This window comes from Cydia splendana, chromosome 17 (assembly GCF_910591565.1).
Source record: "Cydia splendana chromosome 17, ilCydSple1.2, whole genome shotgun sequence".
Lineage (NCBI taxonomy): Eukaryota > Metazoa > Arthropoda > Insecta > Lepidoptera > Tortricidae > Cydia > Cydia splendana.
In genome coordinates, this window is record NC_085976.1 from 12,233,252 (window position 1) to 12,254,156 (window position 20,905).

Here is a 20,905-nt window from a genome sequence, read left to right on the forward strand (position 1 = left end):
AAGCCTATCAAAAGACCGGGATTTATAGGCCCGTGAAACCCGAAATGGAGTACAAATAAATAATAATAATTCAGCCTATATACGTCCCACTGCTGGACACAGGCTCTCATGCGCGAGAGGGCTTGGGCTATAGTCCCCACGCTAACCCAATGCGGATTGGGAACTTCACATACACCTTTGAATTTCTTCGCAGATGTATGCAGGTTTCCTCACGATGTTTTCCTTCACCGAAAAGCTAGTGGCAAATATCAAATGATATTTCGTACATAAGTTCCGAAAAACTCATTGGTACGAGCCGGATTGCAAGTCGGACGTCATATCCACTCGGCCACCACCGCTTCTAAGAAGATTATTTTAAATTATTTAACTTTACAGCAACAATGCGGACAATCTTGTACCATTCGAAAAGCAGCCCACCGTCACGGGCCGTTAAGATGGTTGCCGGCATCTTGAATGTACAATTGGAGGAAAGATATCTCAACCCGGTGGCGAGGGACCAGGACACGCCAGAGTTAATCGAGGTGAGCGAAATGAAAAAAATAATGTAAACAAAACTTACGGCCGGATTCTAACTTTAATATACGAACACCGAGGTTTGCAAATTGGGGGCATCTTTCTCTGTCACTCTAATTACGCCTTAATTGGAGGAAAAGAAAAATATACCCGCAATTTGCGAACTTCGATTTTCGCGGTTAAGAGCCTGATAATTTTTGGCATATATTAAAGTTCGGATCAGGCCGTCAGTCATTCCACCGCTACTGTAAGGATGGTAAGGTCAATGTGGCTAATTCCGTCAGGGACAATTCCGTCCACTAGCGTTTTTCTCGAACAACGAAGAAAATTGATATTTCATCGACAAAGCAGCTATTGCTTTTAGTTTCAGCAATCAAAAGCAGATGGTTTTTTTTTCCTGCGATTGAAAATCAAAGAAATATACGCCCCACATTGACCTTACCGATAATACCTATTAAAAACGTGTAAAACGAAATACTCAACTATGAGTACCCTGTGATAATCTACTATTACAAGCCATAAATTCACGTATTACTGTAATGTATTTCCTTAAAAAATGTCATTGTCTTACAGAAGAATCCTATGAGATCCATACCGCTGCTAGACGAAGGAGACTATTGGATAGCCGACAGGTAGGTACTATAAAATAATTATATGAGAAGCTTATTATTTTATCTCGTGTGATGTACTCGTAGTCAAATTGAATTAAGTTTAACAAATCATACCGATCTTGAAAACGTCTGTAAAGAATACCACAAAACTAAGGCGCATACGAAGGTTATGGTGGGAATGTTTTTGCTACTGACGGGTAAACATTGGTACAGCCAACTGTAAAAATATGGGTGTAGACAACTTACTCAAAAATATGTCCCATAGTTCTTAATTCACTGACATAAGAGTAGACATATTATTGAGTTGATTTGTACACCCATATTTTTACAGTAGACTGTACCTGTTGGTACCTAACTCAGGTAGAGCGGCCGGCTAATATCCCGTACCTAGTCATGATTTCGAATCACGCCGTCGGCACGCGGCAGTGAATTTTTCTATTTACTGTACAAATGAAATATGTACAATAACCTACTTACTATTAGCAACTATTAGTAAAATGTACTTAGTCGGGTAATAGATATTACCCACACACCCACCATGACGCATTTGTGTTTTGCCCTATGGTTGCCTGGTAGAGAATGCCAAGAGACATTAAGTCCGCCTGTTTTGTTTCTTATTTGCGCAATGATGTCTAAGATAAAATATATAAATTAATATCAAAAATTTGTTCCAGTCACGCTATAATTGTGTCTTTTTGAAAAATACGCAAAACCTGAGCACCAACATTTGTACCCCTCTGACATTCGAAAACGCGCCACGATCAACCAGCGAATGTATTTCGAATGTGGTATATTGTTTCCCAGACTGCGATCTGTAATGGTGAGTAATTACCGAGTACCTATCTATCTAGTTAGAGGTGGTCGACAAGTTCTGTTACTTAGGGTCCACCGTGTCGAGCAACCTCTCCATCGACAGTGAGGTCGACCTTCGCATCGGCAGGGCGGCCACGACGTTCGGCAGGCTGCGTACAAGAGTGTGGAATAACAAACATCTTACTATCAGGACCAAGATGATTGTTTATCAAACTTGCGTCCTGAGCACGCTCTTGTACGGAGCCGAAACCTGGACGTCGTACGCTAATCAGGAACGTCGACTAAACACCTTTCACATGCGCTGTCTTCGGAGTATCCTCAACATCACTTGGAAGGACGGGGTCACTAACGAGAGAGTCCTGGAAATTACACAGCTTCCTAGCATCACCGCCCTGCTGAAACAGAGGCGCTTGCGGTGGCTTGGGCATGTGCAGCGTATGGATAGCACTCGTTTGCCTAGGCGGATTATGTTGAGCCAGATAGCATTTAAAAAGCGCCGCATTGGACGTCCCTTGCTGCGTTTTAAGGACTGCGCGAAACGCGACATGGTCGCTTTTGATATCGATAGGGACACTTGGGAGGAGCTCGCGTCAGATCGCGATGGATGGAGGGGTACCATCGCGAAAGGTCGCGAAATCCACGACAACGCATGGTTCCAAGACCTTGCCCGAAAACGCGCAAAGAGGCACAATCCACCTGATGGTGCCGACATGGCTCCCTGCTTCAGCTGCCATAAATGCGGTCGCAAATGCCGGTCCCGCATTGGCTTATACAGCCACGAGAGACGTTGTTCCTCGCTTACAGACGCTGCATAAATCATCTGTCAAGATGTTAAAGGCCTGAATGATGATCTATCTACGACACCTTATTTTTTTACCATTATAGGATAGGTAGGAAAAGCTACCTAATTGTCGGCCCGACCTATGGTACCTGCCTTCAACGCCGTGTCAAACACAAAAACTGTCTCTAAGACGCCACGTCACCGAAGTGTTAAAACTGCAAATGAACTTAATGCATATGCGCGTAGGTCTACGTTGCTCCGTGACGGATTAATCTGTCTTCGGCGTTAGACCTACCGTGCGGATATATCCGTCATTGGCGTCAAAAAGATGAAAAGGTACAGGAAATATACTTATTTCCCACTATGATTTTCAACTTTATTACAAAGTGTACAATTTCGAAGTGGATAACTTTTCTGTAGAAGTCAATAGTAAGTAGGTATATTGCGTTTTATTGTTTACCTATCTACTCGTCACAGCTATATTAAATTTGTTAGATGGAAGCCCGAGCCGTTCGACCTCAGATTTACGTCATATCGATATTAAGAATCGCTTCCTTCCCTGATTTATGAAGCAATCCACTCAACCGCTCTGGAAACTTATGAGCGTAGGTTTAAGTATTGAACGAAGTTGCTATCTATTGTGCTATTATACTGACCCATGGATATATCCCAGTAGGATTTATAAAGTTTTATTTATTTTTAAAAAACCTTGCTTTTGATCATATATTTCGGTGGATTAAATTTACATTATCGACGTAATTTTCTGAATATATAAAATAGAAACTTGATAATGGGGTTGGCCGGTCGAAGTTTTTAGCAGATGGCGCCATCATAGCTTGCCCTGTCAATCCCTAGAATTGTGTAAATTTTTTGATTTTTTAATACCCTGGATGCCAAATACCAAATCTCATAGAATAAGGGGCAAGCTATGAAGGTGCCATCTATGCAAACCTTTGACAGTTGCCAACCCCATTGAACAACTAATAATAAAGTAATTATACAAATTGCAGTCGGGTTGCAGTCTGTCAGGTATCGGCCCTTAGATATTTTACTTGGGACACTTTCAGGCCCCAACATTCTGGGGAAAGCTGACAGAGCTTTCTAAGTCCATGAAGTCTAACATAGATGACGCGTACCGCACGCTGGAAGACTACTTGTCTCGCACCCTGTACGTGGCAGACGACGTACTGACTTTGGCAGACATAAGCATCGTTACCACGGTGTCGACAATGGACGGCATCTACCCTGTTGATGTCAAAAGGTAACAAGCCTTACTCCAAGACTATTTTAATACACCATAATAAACCTTATTGAAATGCATGAAGATTCATTTTAAAATGTAACCGTGTATGTTTGTTGTTTTTGGCGGCCATTGAACACCAATAACAAATGACGCCATAGAGAAAAGTTATAGGTAGGGTGACTGCTTTTTTTTTATGATATAGGAGACAAACGAGCAGACGGATCACCTGATGGTAAGCGATTACCGCCGCCCATGGACACCCGCAACACCAGAGGGGTTGCAAGCGCGTTGCCAGCCTTTAAGATGGGAGTACGCTCTTTTCTTGAAGGTTTGAAGGTCGTATCGGTCCGGAAATACCGCTGGCGACAGTTCATTCCACTTTAGTTATTGGCCACTACAGAGTAATTAGCCACTCTTAACAATTATAATAAGGGTTGTTTCTTTCTGATTAAATTTGTTAGGAGTGGACAATAACTATAGCATTCACCCTACATACCCTGCTCACTCTTTCTGTAGCTTCTTATTTCTTCATAAAGGCGGCGGCGCTTTCTGTTGACGTGATTAATCTCATTTACCGACAACGTGATGAGCTACGCGCTACGCTTGTATTTTTTGCGTAAGCGCCTACGAACAAAGAACCAGCATAGCGGGTTGCTGGCAGTGAACATGTTATAGTATTTTTCACATAGCCTCCATACAATTTATAAACTTATAACAAAAATGGGCGTTTTCAGAAATAATAATGGTGGGATAGAGAATGCTGTCGATTCTGAGTAGAATGAGCCCAAGAACGTCCAGATGTGAAAGAATCAGGTTTTCAATATTTATTTCTGAAAATGCCCAAATATGTCTTGAGATAACGGTCATCACTGTCCCCAAGCTATTTGAAAAGTACTATAATGTCTGCGGCGCTTCTAAGATTATTTAATTTCTTACGCAATGTTATAAGTGTTATAAACTAAGTGTTTTACTTTCCATTCAGATACCCAAAGTTAAAGCGGTGGTTGCAGACGATGTCCCAGAAGGAATTCTGTCAGAAATACAACGAGCCGGGAAGGGAAGAGCTGGTGGCCGTGCTTGTTACTATGATGAGGAACAACCAGCATAATCAGCGAGCTAAACTTTAATATGTTGTTGCACTAAGACCTTTGATACAAAAGGCTATGTGAAGGTTCGAGCGTCGCGTCGCGTCCCGTGTGGATCATCCGACACAAAAAACCGTGGAAAACCATGAATGTCATAAAACATTCACGTAACCATTCGTGAATGTCGGCCTACACATAGTATATTCGTAGGAATATCGGCGACGGGCATTAATATTGCAATACAGCCCCTTAATCACGGCAAATTTTTGTCGCAGCTTTGTCAACGCGTATCGATCAAGAATATCTTCCTCGTGTTTTGCGTGTACCAAAGTAAATAAAAGTAAGGCAGTGGTAACTAAGTATTGATTACTATAGTTATGTTAAAGTGGTGTGGAAATGTATATAAAACACAATTTATAAGAATCACAGGTTTTATTTTCAGTAACTAAAAAGAAATGCAAAGAATTTCTTAACTTTACACTCCTGTAACGTCTAGGGCTAACCATATGGATAACTTTTTGATGAGAAATGAACGATTACAAAAAACGTTACACATTAAACATTTCCTATAAGTCTTATAATTGTCTCTCGTAACGCCCGCCGCACTCGGAACAATAATAGCACTTAACATATATCGATTAAGGACATGTACAATACTTGAGATAATCTCTCGAAACGTCAGTTCAGCTCAGTCATACGTAACACAATACACGGGACCGTCGAGTAACTTACTCATTGGAAACATTCGAATTAAATTTAAACTATCATCACGCTATCTCGTCGATTCACTTCAAATTTGTAGGCGTCCATTGTTGGTGAGGGCGTTAGTGTTTGTTGCACGATAGTCTAAGGATGGCGCGAGAGTCAGCATTAGCCATCCTCCTTGGGTGGTGTGAACCAGCCTGGAACATACGACGTATTTACTATTATAGACCGACCACTTAAATGATGAGTCCTCGCCTGCGCGGTACGGGGGCGACGGGGTGGGACGACTAAGGGTGGCGGGGAAGGTGCGGGCGGCAGGCGTACGGCGCGCGCAGGCGGGGACTCATTTAAGTGGTCGGTCTATACACACTTAGGTCACTAGAAGAAATACAGCTTCAATCGGGCCAAAGATCGGCAAAAGTACGTGCAGTTGATTATACTATACTGACTAGAAGAGAATAGGTATTCCTTCTCTAATTTGCGAAGTTTAAAGGCCAAGCTGCAGGATAAAGTCCACGCCCACGCTAAGTCAAGTATGGAGCTTACAGAGCGTATGCACTCTTACTGCCAAGTTTGTGCAGCGAGGTTAGATTCTGGGACACTGGATCTGACCGGCGTCTCTGATACAACCTACCCTTTTTCATACGCTCTTGAACTCCCCACCCCCCAAGGTGAATTTAATCACCTTAACTTAAATCGATAATCATTATCTATTTGTCAAGAAGCAAAGATTCTCTCACATTTACGTTTTACTGCGGCGATAGACTGCAAATATGAACCATTACTTTAGTTCATTGTCTTTGAAACTAATTCTATCAAGGTCAAATGTAAATTTACAATAGTAATGTATAGAAGTTTAAATTTGCTTTTTTAATCATAAAAATAAACGCAAAATGTAATTTCAATAAGAAATATGGTTAATAAAATGTAATTAAACTAAAATTGCGCTTAGTCAGTGACATAAGTCCTAAGGATGGTATTCTATCTGTCCAATATCGAAATATATCCCGACACACACCAATCAATGTCAATATTATTATAATGCCACTGCAATATTGCGCTTACCAAAGCGTAGGCTACCTATGATATGAAGTTTTAGGGCGGGTTGCACTACGCACAATCAACGGTTAAATTATACAATGACGACAGCTTTCATTCCATAGGGAACTGTCAAACTTAACAAACTAATTTCGACGTACTAACGTCGACAAATGGTTTATTACACCTGACTCTTAAATGTTTAGAAATGTAATAAACAGACATAGAAGTTATTGTGGCAAAATAAAGTGATTCACAAAATGAAATGTCTGTTATCAATGTTACCTTAACTTTATCATTATCATAGATATTTATAACACTGTATACATAGCTACCGCGAAGTACACAACACATTCGATATCTTCTTTTATATTTTGTTAGTTTTCTATTATTTATGGCACTGTATACTACAGTTTACGTTTTTATTTTTAAGTACACTAAATATAGTAATAAAGAAATTATGTACCAGTTTGTAATTGATTTGCAAGTAGAAGTTACGTCTTTTAATTATTAATATGTTACAGACTTATCGATAACAGATTTATCGATGTTTCATTTTCTCAAACTCTCGTGTATGCCACAAAAACTTGTATGTCTGGTAATAATAAGTCATAGACTAGGAATCCTCTAGACGGAGTTTAGAGCAATTATTTCATGAAAATACGGGGGTGCGGGGGACGAGGTGAGCGAGGTCCCGTGCCGTGATTGGTCCGTTCAAAGACACGGACGTCACACAAAGACACTTTCGACTCGAAAATGGGAGTAAAACTACCGTATGCGTGGCAGAGGGGGTAGAGCTACTATGCTCAGTCTGGAGGATGTCTTGTCTGTGTAATAAGTAGTCCACCCATGCAGTCCCCACTCACCGTTCTTCTCGTGTATCTGCACGAGGCACTTGAAGCTCTGCTGCGCGCGCGCGAGCGAGTACTGCGTCTGCGAGACGACCTTGGTGGCGCCGAACTGTATGCGCGCCTTGCCCTTCACCAGCGTGGCGGCGATCTGCATGATCACCGCCTCCACCGTGTACGCCGAAGACCAGCCCTGCTTCGTCAACAGCTCCATGCATATCGCGCCGCCCACCAGCACGTAGCCTCCTGTGAATGGTTAACCTTTTTTTATATAGACTAGACAAAAAAATTCAAAATCGCTCTCCTTCTTGATGCGACTGGCAAATCATATTACTTTTTGGTAACCGGGTTTTTTAACCTAATTAGACCCCGCTTTAATCGAATTTGCCGCTTGCTCGATCGAAATCTTGACCGGAAGTGAGATATTTGACATTAAAGGTCCCTTTTTCCAGTTTTTCGCAAATAACTCTTAAACGGTGGCGCATAGCAAAAAATATTCTATTACATGAGTAATCTGCATAAAATTGCCTACAAGAAAGATTCAGTACAATTGTTCGCTAGGATCAATATTCAAAGGGATATTAACGCGGGAAATTTAATTATAATCACTTCTAAGGTTCCTTTTTTTAGTTTTACGTAAATAACTCATTAACGGTGGCCAATATCAAAAAATGTTGTTAAACGATAATAATCTACACAAAATTTTGAACATAAAAGATTCAGTACACTTTTCGCAGCGATCAATATTTAAAAAGATAATAAAGAGGGAAATTTAATTATAATAAATTCTAAGTTTCCTTGTTTTTATTTATTCGTTAATAATTTAAAAAGTATGACTCATAGCAAAAAAAATCTTATACATAAATAATAAACATAAAATTTTCTACAAAAAACATGTAGAACACTTTTCGCTAGGATCAATATTTAAAAAGACAAAGCGGCGGGTAAATTAATTATAATCAATTTTAAAGTCCCTTTTTAGTTTTTTGTAAATAGAAATAGAAGAAAGTTAATTACAATCAGTTCACAGGTCACTTTTTTTAGTTTTTCGTAAATAACTCGTAAACGGTGGCCCGTTTCAAAACAATATTATACATAAATATTAAACATAAAATTGTCCACAAAAAAGGTTCAGTACACTTTTTCGCTACGATCAATATTTAAAGAGGTATTAAAGGGGGTAACCTACCTACCTAACTTAACCCCTGCAAATTCGGATTCAGCGGGGTCTAATTAGGTTAAAAAACCTGGTTGCCAAAAAGTAATATGATTTGCCAGTCGAAATCGATTTCATGAAAAATAAAACCAGTCTAATATCCCAGTATGCTAAAATGACAGTGCGTTTTTAATTTGTCCAATCGATCTGTTTTTAATTGCATGAAGAATTTCGTACATACCCGCCTATCCTATTCATGATCCGGCGGCCAATGACACTGTGCGAACGGTACAGCAATATAATTTTGCGCGTGCGATAGAGATAGCACCAGGTGGGTCAATGTACGAAATTATTCGTGCTGAACGTCCTTACTTTAGTACCTACCTAAGTGCCTAACTTACTTTACTACCTTTGTACTACTACTTTTGTACCTAAGTGGTACAAAAGCAATATAATTGGGTGGTAAATTTACCAGTCAAATTTTCATGTCAAGTTTATTATTTTAGTTTCCTTAATTTAATCAATACACAAGTAAACCAGTTCAAAATACACTAAAACGTAAAACATGTAAAACCTTAGTTAAACTTCAAAGAAAATACAGGAAACCCATGTTAAAAACAATACATTCTTTTTTAATACAGTTGCTCAAAAAGTGCTACTTTTCGTAGCTGTTTAGCGTTCGCAAAATTGCTTTTTGGGAACTAGTGCTTCTTACTTTTCCAGCTTTTTTAAATTTAATTCTGACCGTAATCGATACGTCCACACCAAAAATTCAAAAAAATTCAAAATATACTTTATTCATGTAGGCCTAGCAACAAGCTCTTATGAATCGTAATTAATCTTAATCTAATTATCAGAGCAATTTATTGATGTTAATATTATTCCATAATAACATTGGATTATTTTACAGATCAAATTTAACACTAAGAATTTCACAAAAGGATCGTCAAACATGAAAAAATGTATAAAAAATACTAGTCTAGAATTTCTAGAATAAAATCTAAATGTCAAAAATAACATAACAAAAGAAGTACCTGCATACATCGGAATATCCATTTCCTCATCAATAATCAAATATACCTTATAAATAAATAATCATTTTTTCACAAAAGGATCGTCAAACATGAAAAAATGTATAAAAAATACTAGTCTAGAATTTCTAGAATAAAATCTAAATGTCAAAAATAACATAACAAAAGAAGTACCTACATACATCGGAATATCCATTTCCTCATCAATAATCAAATATACCTTATAAATAAATAATCATTTCGAATAACAATTAATCGTAAAAGTGTTTGGATGTTCAAAAACTTTAAATAATTTTTATTTTGCCATTAAACATTTATTACGTACAAAAAGTATTGTTACAAGATATAAAGTAAATATTTATTAGTTATTATATAAATAAAACGAATGTAAAATGACGAAACGAAAATAGTTATTATATAAATAATACGATGTTTCACTAAAAACCTTTTTTTACTATTTGGCTGAATGGAACTATCATTGCCACGTTGGCTGTCGTTAACAGAAAAAAATTAAAATTAAAAAGTATAACCAGCGCCCGCCATTTTCACTTAAAATTTAGTTGCATCAAAATAATTAACTTAAATTGCAACTGTGAGTGTTTTTGTATGAAATGAGTTAATGTGATTAATTTTGCAATGTAAACCAACGCTGAACGTAGTTTATAGTGCTGTATAATATACAATATCATTCAAGTTTAAGGGAAAATTCGTAACTGTAAGTGTAACTCATGTAACCAATATTTGTTTACTTTTGATTTTTTTGCAAATGTATTAAAAAACGTCGTTCAATGTATGTGTGGAAGTGTTATTATTTACGAGTCCCGAGATGTCTTTTATGAGCCGTAGGCACACTTTCCACACTTGCATTGAAATGTACTATTTTTTGGGCAGTTGTGTAAAAATAGGTAAATAAATATCTTATGCATCCTAAAACATTATCCGTTAGAACACAATACAATTTTTAAACTATCCAATACATTATTTATGATCAGGCAACATTTTTACCTGCACAAGAAATTAAACAAGTTTTTCAGGTGGGAATGCCACATTGGTCCAAAAACATGAGTATACATACTCACCTGATATAATGGGAATAATGGGATAGACGACCCGCACGAACGGCGGCGCGAAGGGGTACGTCTCCTTGAACATGATGTTGAGGAGGATAGAGTCCTTGCCCTCCTTCTCCTTCAGCAGCAGCAGGTCGTTGTGCAGCGGGCTGTCCGGGTTTACGGACCGCAGCCGGATGTTCCACTCGTACAGGGAGTCGTTCACGAGCTCTGCATACTCACCTGATATAATGGGATAGACGACCCGCACGAACGGCGGCTCGAAGGGATACGTCTCCTTGAACATGATGTTGAGCAGGATGGAGTCCTTGCCCTCCTTCTCCTTCAGCAGCAGCAGGTCGTTGTGCAGAGGGCTGTCCGGGTCCACGGACCGCAGCCGGATGTTCCACTCGTACAGGGAGTCGTTCACGAGCTCTGCATACTCACCTGATATAATGGGATAGACGACCCGCACGAACGGCGGTTCGAACGGGTATGTCTCCTTGAACATGATGTTGAGGAGGATGGAGTCCTTGCCCTCCTTCTCCTTCAGCAGCAGCAGGTCGTTGTGCAGCGGGCTGTCCGGGTCCACTGACCGCAGCCGGATGTTCCACTCGTACAGGGAGTCGTTTACGAGCTCTGCCGGGGAAAGGTGAGTTTTTGTTAATAATCTTTAATAGAAAAAACCGACTTCACAAAACAGTTCGAAATGCCATTTAGTTATTTCCAACCATAGTGCATTTCATAACTATTATAATTAGCCTAAAATGCAAAGATCACCATATACTCGTATATGTCTATAAGATTTGAGGAGTTCCCTCGATCCCTCGTGGATCCCATCATCAGAACTCGAGCTTGACAAAAGTGTTTATAAAAACTTAACTTGCTTAACAAACATAATGAAGAGGACAAATCGCCAAACATGAACTATGCGTCGTTCAAGAGTTCCCTTCTGATCATCATCAGCTGTTCGACTTCAAACATCACTTTTTTTAATGTAAATGCTTTAAAAATCGGTCCAGATATGGAGTAACAAACAATTCTCATTTTAACCAAACTTTTAAAGGTTCCTGCGTCTAATACACTCGGCGTCACGGAAATCGCACACCCACGGATTTTTGGTTCAAGCCGTTATAAACCTTATGTTATAACACTTTAAACTCTCGCGTTTTGTACACATATTTAATTACACAAACGGGTCTACCGCGATATAATTTCATTGTTTTTACCTTTAATTCCGACGTTTCAGCTGAGTTGCACCAGCTGTGGTCACGGAAAGACTGACGTCCCAACAAATGTCAACGGAGATATTAATAAAACACCACTAAACTACCCGAAATTAGTTTATAAAAATGTTCGGGGTAGACAAAGAAATTGCAGCTACCCGTTAAAGTTTAATGTTTATTGTCCACGGCACGACACGCAACACTCACTCCAGTGATTCGTTCCTGTTGTCAGCAAGTGCTCAGCTATTGCGGATTTGTTTACATGGCGATTTTTAACAGCTGCTATGTTGTGAGAGGGTGAAGGAACACATAGCAGCTGTTAAAAATCGCCATGTAAACAAATCCGCAATAGCTGAGCACTTGCTGACAACAGGAACGAATCACTGGATTGAGCTACATAAACCCAAAGTCCTCTCCAACGAGCGACACTATTATCCGCGGATCGTGAGAGAGGCGATTGAAATTAAAAAACACCCTAAAAATTTCAATCGTGAGGACGGGTACAAATTATCGTCTACTTGGGGACCAGTGATTCAAATGTTGAAACCAGCGGATATATCTTCGGACCAGTGTACGGATACTGTGAGTGTTGCGTGTCGTGCCGTGGACAATAAACATTAAACTTTAACGGGTAGCTGCAATTTCTTTGTCTACCCCGAACATTTTTATAAACTAATTTCGGGTAGTTTAGGGTGTTTTATTAATATCTCCGTTGACATTTGTTGGGACGTCAGTCTTTCCGTGACCACAGCTGGTGCAACTCAGCTGAAACGTCGGAATTAAAGGTAAAAACAATGAAATTATATCGCGGTAGACCCGTTTGTGTAATTAAATAAACCTTATGTTGTTGAAGGTAAAGTATGAGTGTGTGGGTTCATTTCAAAGAGAATTTAACCCTTCATTTAAAAACAATGCAAAAGTTACTAAAGAGTTAAAAAAGGCACCTTTTTTAATAATAAATAAAAATCGTATATTCATGCAAAAAAATCAACAAATTAAAACACAATAAAAACAACAAATATTGGAATACAAATGCCTAAAACTAAACTTAAAACCTAGTGTTGCCTCCTTTGGCCTAAATTACTGCCTCCATGCGAGACTTCATGGACCTCACGAGAGTCACGACGTACTTTTGAGGAATAGCATACCACTCTTCACGAGACGATGACGGCATCTCGAAGCTGTTCCAGGGTCGCAGGTGCAGGATTACGTGACCGCACCTTCCGTTTTAGCTGATCCCAATGGTGTTCTATGGGATTCAGGTCCGGACTCCTTGCTGGCCACTGCATAACGGTGATCCCAACCTGATCAAGGTAGTCTCGAACAATCAACGCTGTGTAGGAGCGGGCGTTATCCTGCATGAATGACCGACCGACCAACAAACCCAGGACCAAACTCCAGGACCGACAAATTGGGCGTATGGAACCACATGGTCCTCCAGGATCTCTGTGATGTACCGATGAGCAGTCATGGATCCCTGGCCTCGACCACCACCAGTGCGGGAAACACAAACGAGCTCGGTTTTGCCGGCGAGGGAAATGCCACCCCAGAACATGCAGGATCCTCCTCCGTATCCGAAGGTTTCTTCAAGACAGGCCTGTGAATAACGTCCCCCTTGCCTCCTGTACACTCTTCTGCGCCTATCGTTGCAGAAAAGACACACCCTAGTCTCATCTGAGAAGACGACAGCCTTCCATTGGTCGACCGTCCAATCCTTGTATTCGCGAGCAAACTCATGTCTGATTCGCCGATGCTCTGCCGTCAATTTGGGACCCGTAGCCGCTCTATGGGGCATGATCTTCTCCCGCAACCTTCTCCTTACTGTAGAGACGCTCACCACCGTTCTCCGAACTGCTTGCAGCTGCTGCTGCAGCGGGACAGCGTTGGAGAAACGGTCCCGCAAAGACGTCGACACAATAAAGCGGTTGTCTCTCTCGGAAGTGCAGCGTCGTCCTCCGGATCCAGGCTTCCTGGTGAAGCTTCTAGTCCTCTGGAATCGATGAACTGCTCAGAGAACTCGGAAACGGCTTATGTTGAGTTGCCGAGCAGCCGCAGAGTGCGTCATTCCTGATTCCACCAGGGCTACTGCTTGAGCTGCTACTGCTTCCGTGGTATCCATTTTCTTGGGGTGTTTTCTTTCTCCAGCTGTTCCGGCGTGACCTCTGTGAACTCTGGATACCGAATGACCCATATTCCACTTTTACCCCCCTTTTAAACCTATTCAAGGTAACGCAACTAGCGACCCTTACAACGCGTATTGTAGGTGTTCTTTCAGAACGCCGTAATTTCGTGATTATTTTTTTTTCCGAAAATGCTTTATTCATGTTTTAAAGTATATTAATTGTGCTTTTAAATGATATATATATTGAGAGGGTTTAATACATATGATAAGAGCTATATTCGCTTGAAACAAAAATCGGTGGGTGTGCGATTTCCGTGACGCCGAGTGTAGATGGTCCTCCAGGCCACAGCAAATGCAAGATTTTTTTAAAGTATCTGTCTAATTCTATTTGCAAACGGCCTCCTAGTGCAAAGTGACGCACTGTCTTTTTTTTATGCAAAAGAACTGATATTTCATATAAAGTTTATACAAGGAGTGTCGCATACTAAACTCGGAATAACTATGTAGCTCATTCTTTCGTAGTTAATTCTTTGTAAGTAGACATACCCACGTTACCTTGGCGTATGAGTGAATATTTTGTATATAACATGGCGTTTAAAGGCAAACATATTTGATAAGTGTCTTCGAATTCGATAACTCACCAATGGAATACATATTGCTCTTGAAGGAATGTGAGCGATATATGTCCCGCAGCTCTTTCATGAGGCGGTCTGTGGCTTGTAGGCTGCCCGAGACACTGCCGGACAAATAGTCTTGCCGTTGGTTCTGTCGGAGTCTCTCTAGTGTTGCTAAGTGTTCTGTTTCCATATCATCCTACAAAAAAAAATCTAGATAAAGAATGTGTCACAGACAAGTAAATAATAACTTTCCTGATGACACTAGTTTTGGGGATTTATTTATTAGGAGGTACTTCAGCAGGTTGCACCCTGCATCCAGCACCACCCTGCAGCACCCAGTTGTGTAATTTTCTCAATGAATATAAATAAATAAAAATAATAAAAATAAAATAAAGTTTATTCAGTAACAAAAAGTACCGTTACGGTATTCAGTACCGTGTGGAGGTCCAAAGGGGAGGCCTATGTTCAGCAGTGGACGTCTTATGGCTGAGATGATGATTATGATGATGATAAAGTAACATTTCAATATCCATGCTGGTGCCTCTTTTTAACTATTCAAGATACCTGTATTAAGAGACAACCGCTCTTCCACAGAGGGTTAACAATTTTGAATCTTAAGTACATGACTTTTAAGTCTTATAATATTATGTTACCGTAAAAACCCGATTTTAGTGAAAACGCGTTTTCTGTCAGTATCTTTAGGTATTTAGATAAAAGTAAACAATTTGTAAATTTTCGGGTAGTTATAACATTTATTGGTTAACCAACCAAATACAAACCCGCCTGGATCTGTCACTGAACGACTTAACTTTAACCTACATTATTTGATCATGTAATGTTTTCATCAACCCTCGCCATGGTGAAATCTCGTTTTCAACCAACGAAAAAAAAAACGGAGGAGGTTCTCAAGTCGACGCGTATATTTTTTTTTTTTTTATGTATGACCACGCATAACTTTTTACAGAGGTGTTCGATTTTGATAATTATTTTTTTTCACGGTATTATTTTCTATCCTCCTTAGGCCCAAGATCCTACCTATAGTACTTAATCATTTCAATGAAATTTAAACCATATTAAAATAGGAATAGAGGTGCAATTGTTTTGATTCGTTCAATTTTCAAACAAAACAAACTCAACTCTATGCCCTGCATTATAGGTTCAAATTTTAGTGGCAAATTTATTTTGGTATTTTCATTTGTATGGCTGGGCCATAGCAGGATATAACCAATTATAGTATGGATAAGAGAAGCAGACAGACTCACTTTGTTGCTTCTTCCCGCATCTTCAACCATCTCTAGTGGCAAGTCATCTTCTCCTTCTGATTCGTCCTCTTCTGCTGCCATCTCCTCGTCTTCCTCTGTGCCTGATTCGGCACCATTTGACGTCACACTCGGCAACCTAGAAATAATACATTGAATTCAATTAGATAGGATAGCATTTTTTTACCATTCTAATCCAAGCCAGACATTGTGCGACCTTGACTTGACTTGTAAATGTATACATTGAGTGTAGTAAACAATTTTCCAAACATGAATACAAGTGGAGCCCAAACTTAAGCTCTGACTGACTTAGGCTCCTAGAATGCAGATAACATTTTGCAGATATTATACATATTTTTATTTATATAACTAAGACTTGTTATAAAAAGAAAAGTAAAGTTTCTTAATAAATAAGTTGAATAAAGGGAAGGGTTTAGAAAATAATACATTATGAGAGTCGATGTTGGAGTCAAAGTATCCTAGACTGAAACTATAATTTATATTTAGTTTTTACTTTACTATATGCAAAGAGATATTAGTAGTAGATGAGAGGTAAAGGCTAAGAAAAAATCATGCGTCATATTTGACAGCAAAAGTAGATATGTGAAAATTCCGATTGGTAAAAGCTTGCTATATTTATTCCACAATTAATAACTCTATAATAAAGTATTGTAAGTCTTTCAGCATTCTGTCAAAGGGTCCTGTATGGTACAAATAAGTGCAATTTTTGATAATCTTACCTCTGCTGTGGGAAATGGTGCATAGGTATAGTGAGAGAGTCCAGATCTGGAGGCTCCGGTACGCCGTGTAACTTGCATAGCTCTCTTAACAATATACCAACCTGCAACACATTAATATACACTCACTCAGCGTTCCAAAATTGGTCTTTTGTCAATACAATAGGATATTTGCATAAATCATATTGTTTTAGTTTCTCTACACAAATGACAAAGAAGCAAACACGTGATATGATAATGGCTGCCCCAAATTTTTAGTGTTTAAGAATGTTATCATAACAATAGACTGCTCAATGTATGTCAAATTGTATGTGACCTGGAAAAACTAAGATAATGTTCCAACAGTACGAACAACAATATATAAAATGCCATTAGTTTATAGTCTTTCACTTCACCAAGAATCATTTGAAATTACCATTACAAAAAACCATTTCATTATAGGACTTATCATACTTGAAGAGTTCCCACAGTTTCTACAGGATCCCATCATAAAATACTCATCTCATGACAATGTAAGGTTATATTATGGATGTTGACGACCGGTCTGGCCTAGTGGATAGTGACCCTGCCTGCGAAGCCGATGGTCCTGGGTTCGAATCCCAGTAAGGGCATTTATTTGTGTGATGAACACTAATATTGTTCCTGAGTCATGGGTGTTTTCTATGTATATAAGTATGTATTTATCTATATAAGTATATCGTCGCCTAGCACCCATAGTACAAGCAGAGATATATATAACTCCGTATAAGATAAATAAAGTCTAAGAAAAAAACGTGCCTCGGACGGCCAAGGAAAAGTCATTCTCGAATAGATGGCGCCATTACCTTTGGCCTATTCTCGGCTAGATGGCGTTAACGACACCGTTTGGTATTTAACAATTTTAACACATATCAGTGAAAGAACATGGGTCAGTATGGAACAATAAAAATTAAGAATAATTTATCCGTAAACATATTTTGATTATTTTATACATTTTCAATTTTATTTTAAGTTTTAATCGTGTGTCGATAGATGGCAGTAAATGTACCGTGACTACAAAATTGACAATGACAGGACCCCTCTATACTATCTATTCTTTTTGGTACAAGCTTTGGTTAGTTTGAATCGAGGTTGACCTGTGTAAGATGTCCCCAATATTTATTTATTTATTGTTAAAAAAACGGTCCAATCCATCAGCCATCTTTGGCAAATGATCCTACTGATATAAAAAAAGATGCTGATGGATTGAGAACTTTCTGCTTCAGAAATAGATGTTTAAAATTGCGCAATAATATTCTTATACCACAAGAAACTTTACAATAATAGTCGTAAAAGAGTAACAGTAAGTACTACAGCTGCAGGTGAATGAACCCAGGTTCATGGCAGTTCGCCACATAAATAACAAGCAGTTACAAATATAAGTGGAGACATCAAATTATCTGAAAAAAGCAGTGTTGCCAGACGGTCACAAAGCCACATTTTTCGTGACTTTGGCCCCTGTCTGTGACATGTGCGACAATGTGCGTGAAGATCTTTTCATTTAATCACGTAATGAGAAAAATGTGACTTTTCACACAAACTTATGACTCAAGAGCTCACTGGCACAACTCTTCCATAATGTAGGGTTAACAGTGGCAAAGAATCAAATATTTATACAGCTACTGAAGGAGGAGAAATAGCAACTGTACTTCGTCTCTCTTCATCTTATCATTAATTTACAGTTATAGTCATAAAACATACACACTTAGTTTTCAAACACCAACAATGTAAGATGAAAATAAGTTTTAGGCAAAAATTTCATTTTTGGTACAAGCTTCTATCACTGACTGTACTTTTCTTTACATAGGCAACTAATATTCATTGAGACTATTCTAAAAACCCCAAACACAATCAGCTTCATCGGAAACCAGGTAGTGGGTCAAACTTGCAAGATTTGACCTGTACAAACATAGTTACATTGCAAGTTAAATAAAAGCTTGTAAAAATGTGACTAGTAAATAGTAGAAATACTGTACCTGATTTATGACATGATTGTCTCTTCCTTGTGTGTTGCTGAGGATCTGCACTGCATTTGTCACAACGAGATCTTCACTGTCTGCGAACCACACCGGTGGTGTGCTGGGGTATGTCTCCTACAAGACACATATTATGTAAATTAATTAATATGATAAATATTTTCAGCTATTCTACAATTTTATACTTTTCATAATTTTATAAAATGAATTTAAATAATAATTTTATATTTTCTATAATTTTATTTTTTTAGGTAGTTTATTCAATTTAGTAATTTATTAAAAGCTATTTTTATTAAGGAAAACATATGCAAGTTGTGAGGATTTGAAATGATAATAGAAGATATAAAGTTGTTAGTACAAAATGTAATTTTCATAGTGTCTAATACTATGAGTAGAGAACTTAGAGACAGAGTCAAATTGTACATAATTAAGGCAAAATAAACCAAAACTATAACTATTTAAAATAGTTAAACAACAAAAGTGGCGCTGGACAGGCCACATGAAGAAGAAGAACCTAGACAAGTGGACAACATACCTTGTAGACTAGGAATAAAACAAGAAAAAGTGGACCACATAAATTTAGATGGTCAGAAGACCTAAAAAGAATTGGTGGAGGTAACTGAATGCAAGCAGCAAGGAATAGAAGTAAATGGAAGTCTTTGGAGGAGGCCTATAGATGAGTTGCAGGTGTTGAAACCAAATTACTGTAACCTAATTATATGTACACTTCAATAGTATAGGCTATTTTGTTACAAGTTGGTTGATTGTGATCAATACATTTAATGATTCAGTCTTAAATCTAATGGCCCCTATCATAATTTTAAAAAAACTATAGAAATCAAACAGAAAATTTCTGTTTTGAACAGGTTCATATTTTGTATTGTGTTCTTATGTATAACATCTATTCATTGGGCTCCTATGTAGGTATAACATTGAAGCTTGAATTTGCATCATATAATTATTTACACATGGCCACACAATAACAATCAACAAAAGTATATCAACCACTAATTAGTACATAATTATAATCATTAGAACAATAGCTGCTAACTAGGTAAATAATACAACAAAGTTGATACATTAATGCAACCTAAGATGTTTTAATCCATATTGTAGTGTCTAAGCCAAGCTCAAGCTGACACTTCACTTGAGCAAACAAAAAGACCAATATAATGTATACATGACAAAAAGCAGGTAGAGAATGACTAAGAACCATTGTCCCAAAATTGCGCCTTTTACCGTTATCCACACAAAACATGCGACGAATAGCCCAAATGAGCTTCAAAAAGCAATTGATCGATACGATAATTCGTCACGGACTGTTATTGCTCAATTCTAACACATTATTTACGTACAAACCCTGCGCACTTCACGCGATCAATCCCTATGCGCCGCACATAAACAAACCAACCGCTGGTGGCAATTATTCGTAAGATATGATTACAGAGGCTTAGATACGGGTGAAAAACGGGTTCACTTCCGTAAATCTCTTGTTGACAGCCCTGCCCTCATAAACAACGACCCTTTGTCCCAACTAACGATAATCAATAAACGCTGGTACAATTTGCAATGAGTGCTCATGCATGTTTATTATAATGTTAAAACTGTACTTACTGTAATGTTAGCGTGTATCTCGTATTTCTTTCCATTTCTGCCAACGAATCTGCAGGTCAGTTCGTCGACACTAGCTGACATTATCTGAAACCGCTCATGGTTCTTTGGAAACACTTGTTCTAATGTTTTGATTTCTAACTTAAGTGTGTTCAAGCAAGCCATTAGTGTCTTCTAACACTAATTTGAAACTAAATAATAAATATCCACGTTACAATACATGGAAAAATTCTAAGTTCACTCCCTATGCGACCGAGCAAAATGGCGGAACGTGAAGGCGGAATTAAAAAAAAAACAAGTATGAGTGAAAGAGACCACGCGTATCAATAGTTTGGAAACTTGAAAATGTACCTATCTTTTTCAATATGTTTTGTGAAAGAGCTTGATATATTCGATCAATACTATTTATTATAAAGATTCTGATTTATATAAATTTAATTTTATAAATAGTAAACCCAAAAAATAT

General features: G+C 38.4%; 1 protein-coding gene and 1 pseudogene across 2 annotated transcripts; one reads left to right on the forward strand and one right to left on the reverse strand.

Moving 5' to 3' along the window:
• The first annotated feature begins 353 nt into the window (after window positions 1-353).
• LOC134798778 (glutathione S-transferase 1-like) lies at window positions 354-5,627 on the forward strand (annotated as a pseudogene).
• LOC134798777 (ubiquitin-conjugating enzyme E2 Q2) lies at window positions 5,460-20,722 on the reverse strand. Of its 2 annotated transcripts, none has more exons than XM_063771152.1 (8): window positions 20,443-20,722; window positions 18,829-18,945; window positions 16,838-16,938; window positions 16,101-16,236; window positions 14,863-15,034; window positions 11,117-11,308; window positions 7,656-7,883; window positions 5,460-5,948 (listed from the first exon to the last, which is right to left on the reverse strand). In XM_063771152.1, exons 1-8 carry the CDS (start codon window positions 20,602-20,604, stop codon window positions 5,917-5,919), a joined length of 1,140 nt encoding a protein of 379 aa, XP_063627222.1. In that variant the 5' UTR covers window positions 20,605-20,722; the 3' UTR covers window positions 5,460-5,916. The 2 variants fall into 2 exon arrangements, with proteins under 2 accessions (XP_063627222.1, XP_063627223.1); XM_063771153.1 differs by lacking the exon at window positions 11,117-11,308 and adding an exon at window positions 11,321-11,512.
• Window positions 20,723-20,905: the final 183 nt, after the last annotated feature.

Bases quoted from the DNA above. Each gene is read 5' to 3' on its own strand.
- LOC134798777 (XM_063771152.1), bottom strand. From the start codon at position 20,604: ATGGCTTGCTTGAACACACTTAAGTTAGAAATCAAAACATTAGAACAA. The intron at 16,939-18,828 runs GTACAGTATTTC...AATGTGTTGCAG, and splicing joins ACAATCATGTCATAAATCAG to GTTGGTATATTGTTAAGAGA. The intron at 5,949-7,655 runs GTGAGTGGGGAC...CGTATGTTCCAG, and splicing joins GCAGATACACGAGAAGAACG to GCTGGTTCACACCACCCAAG.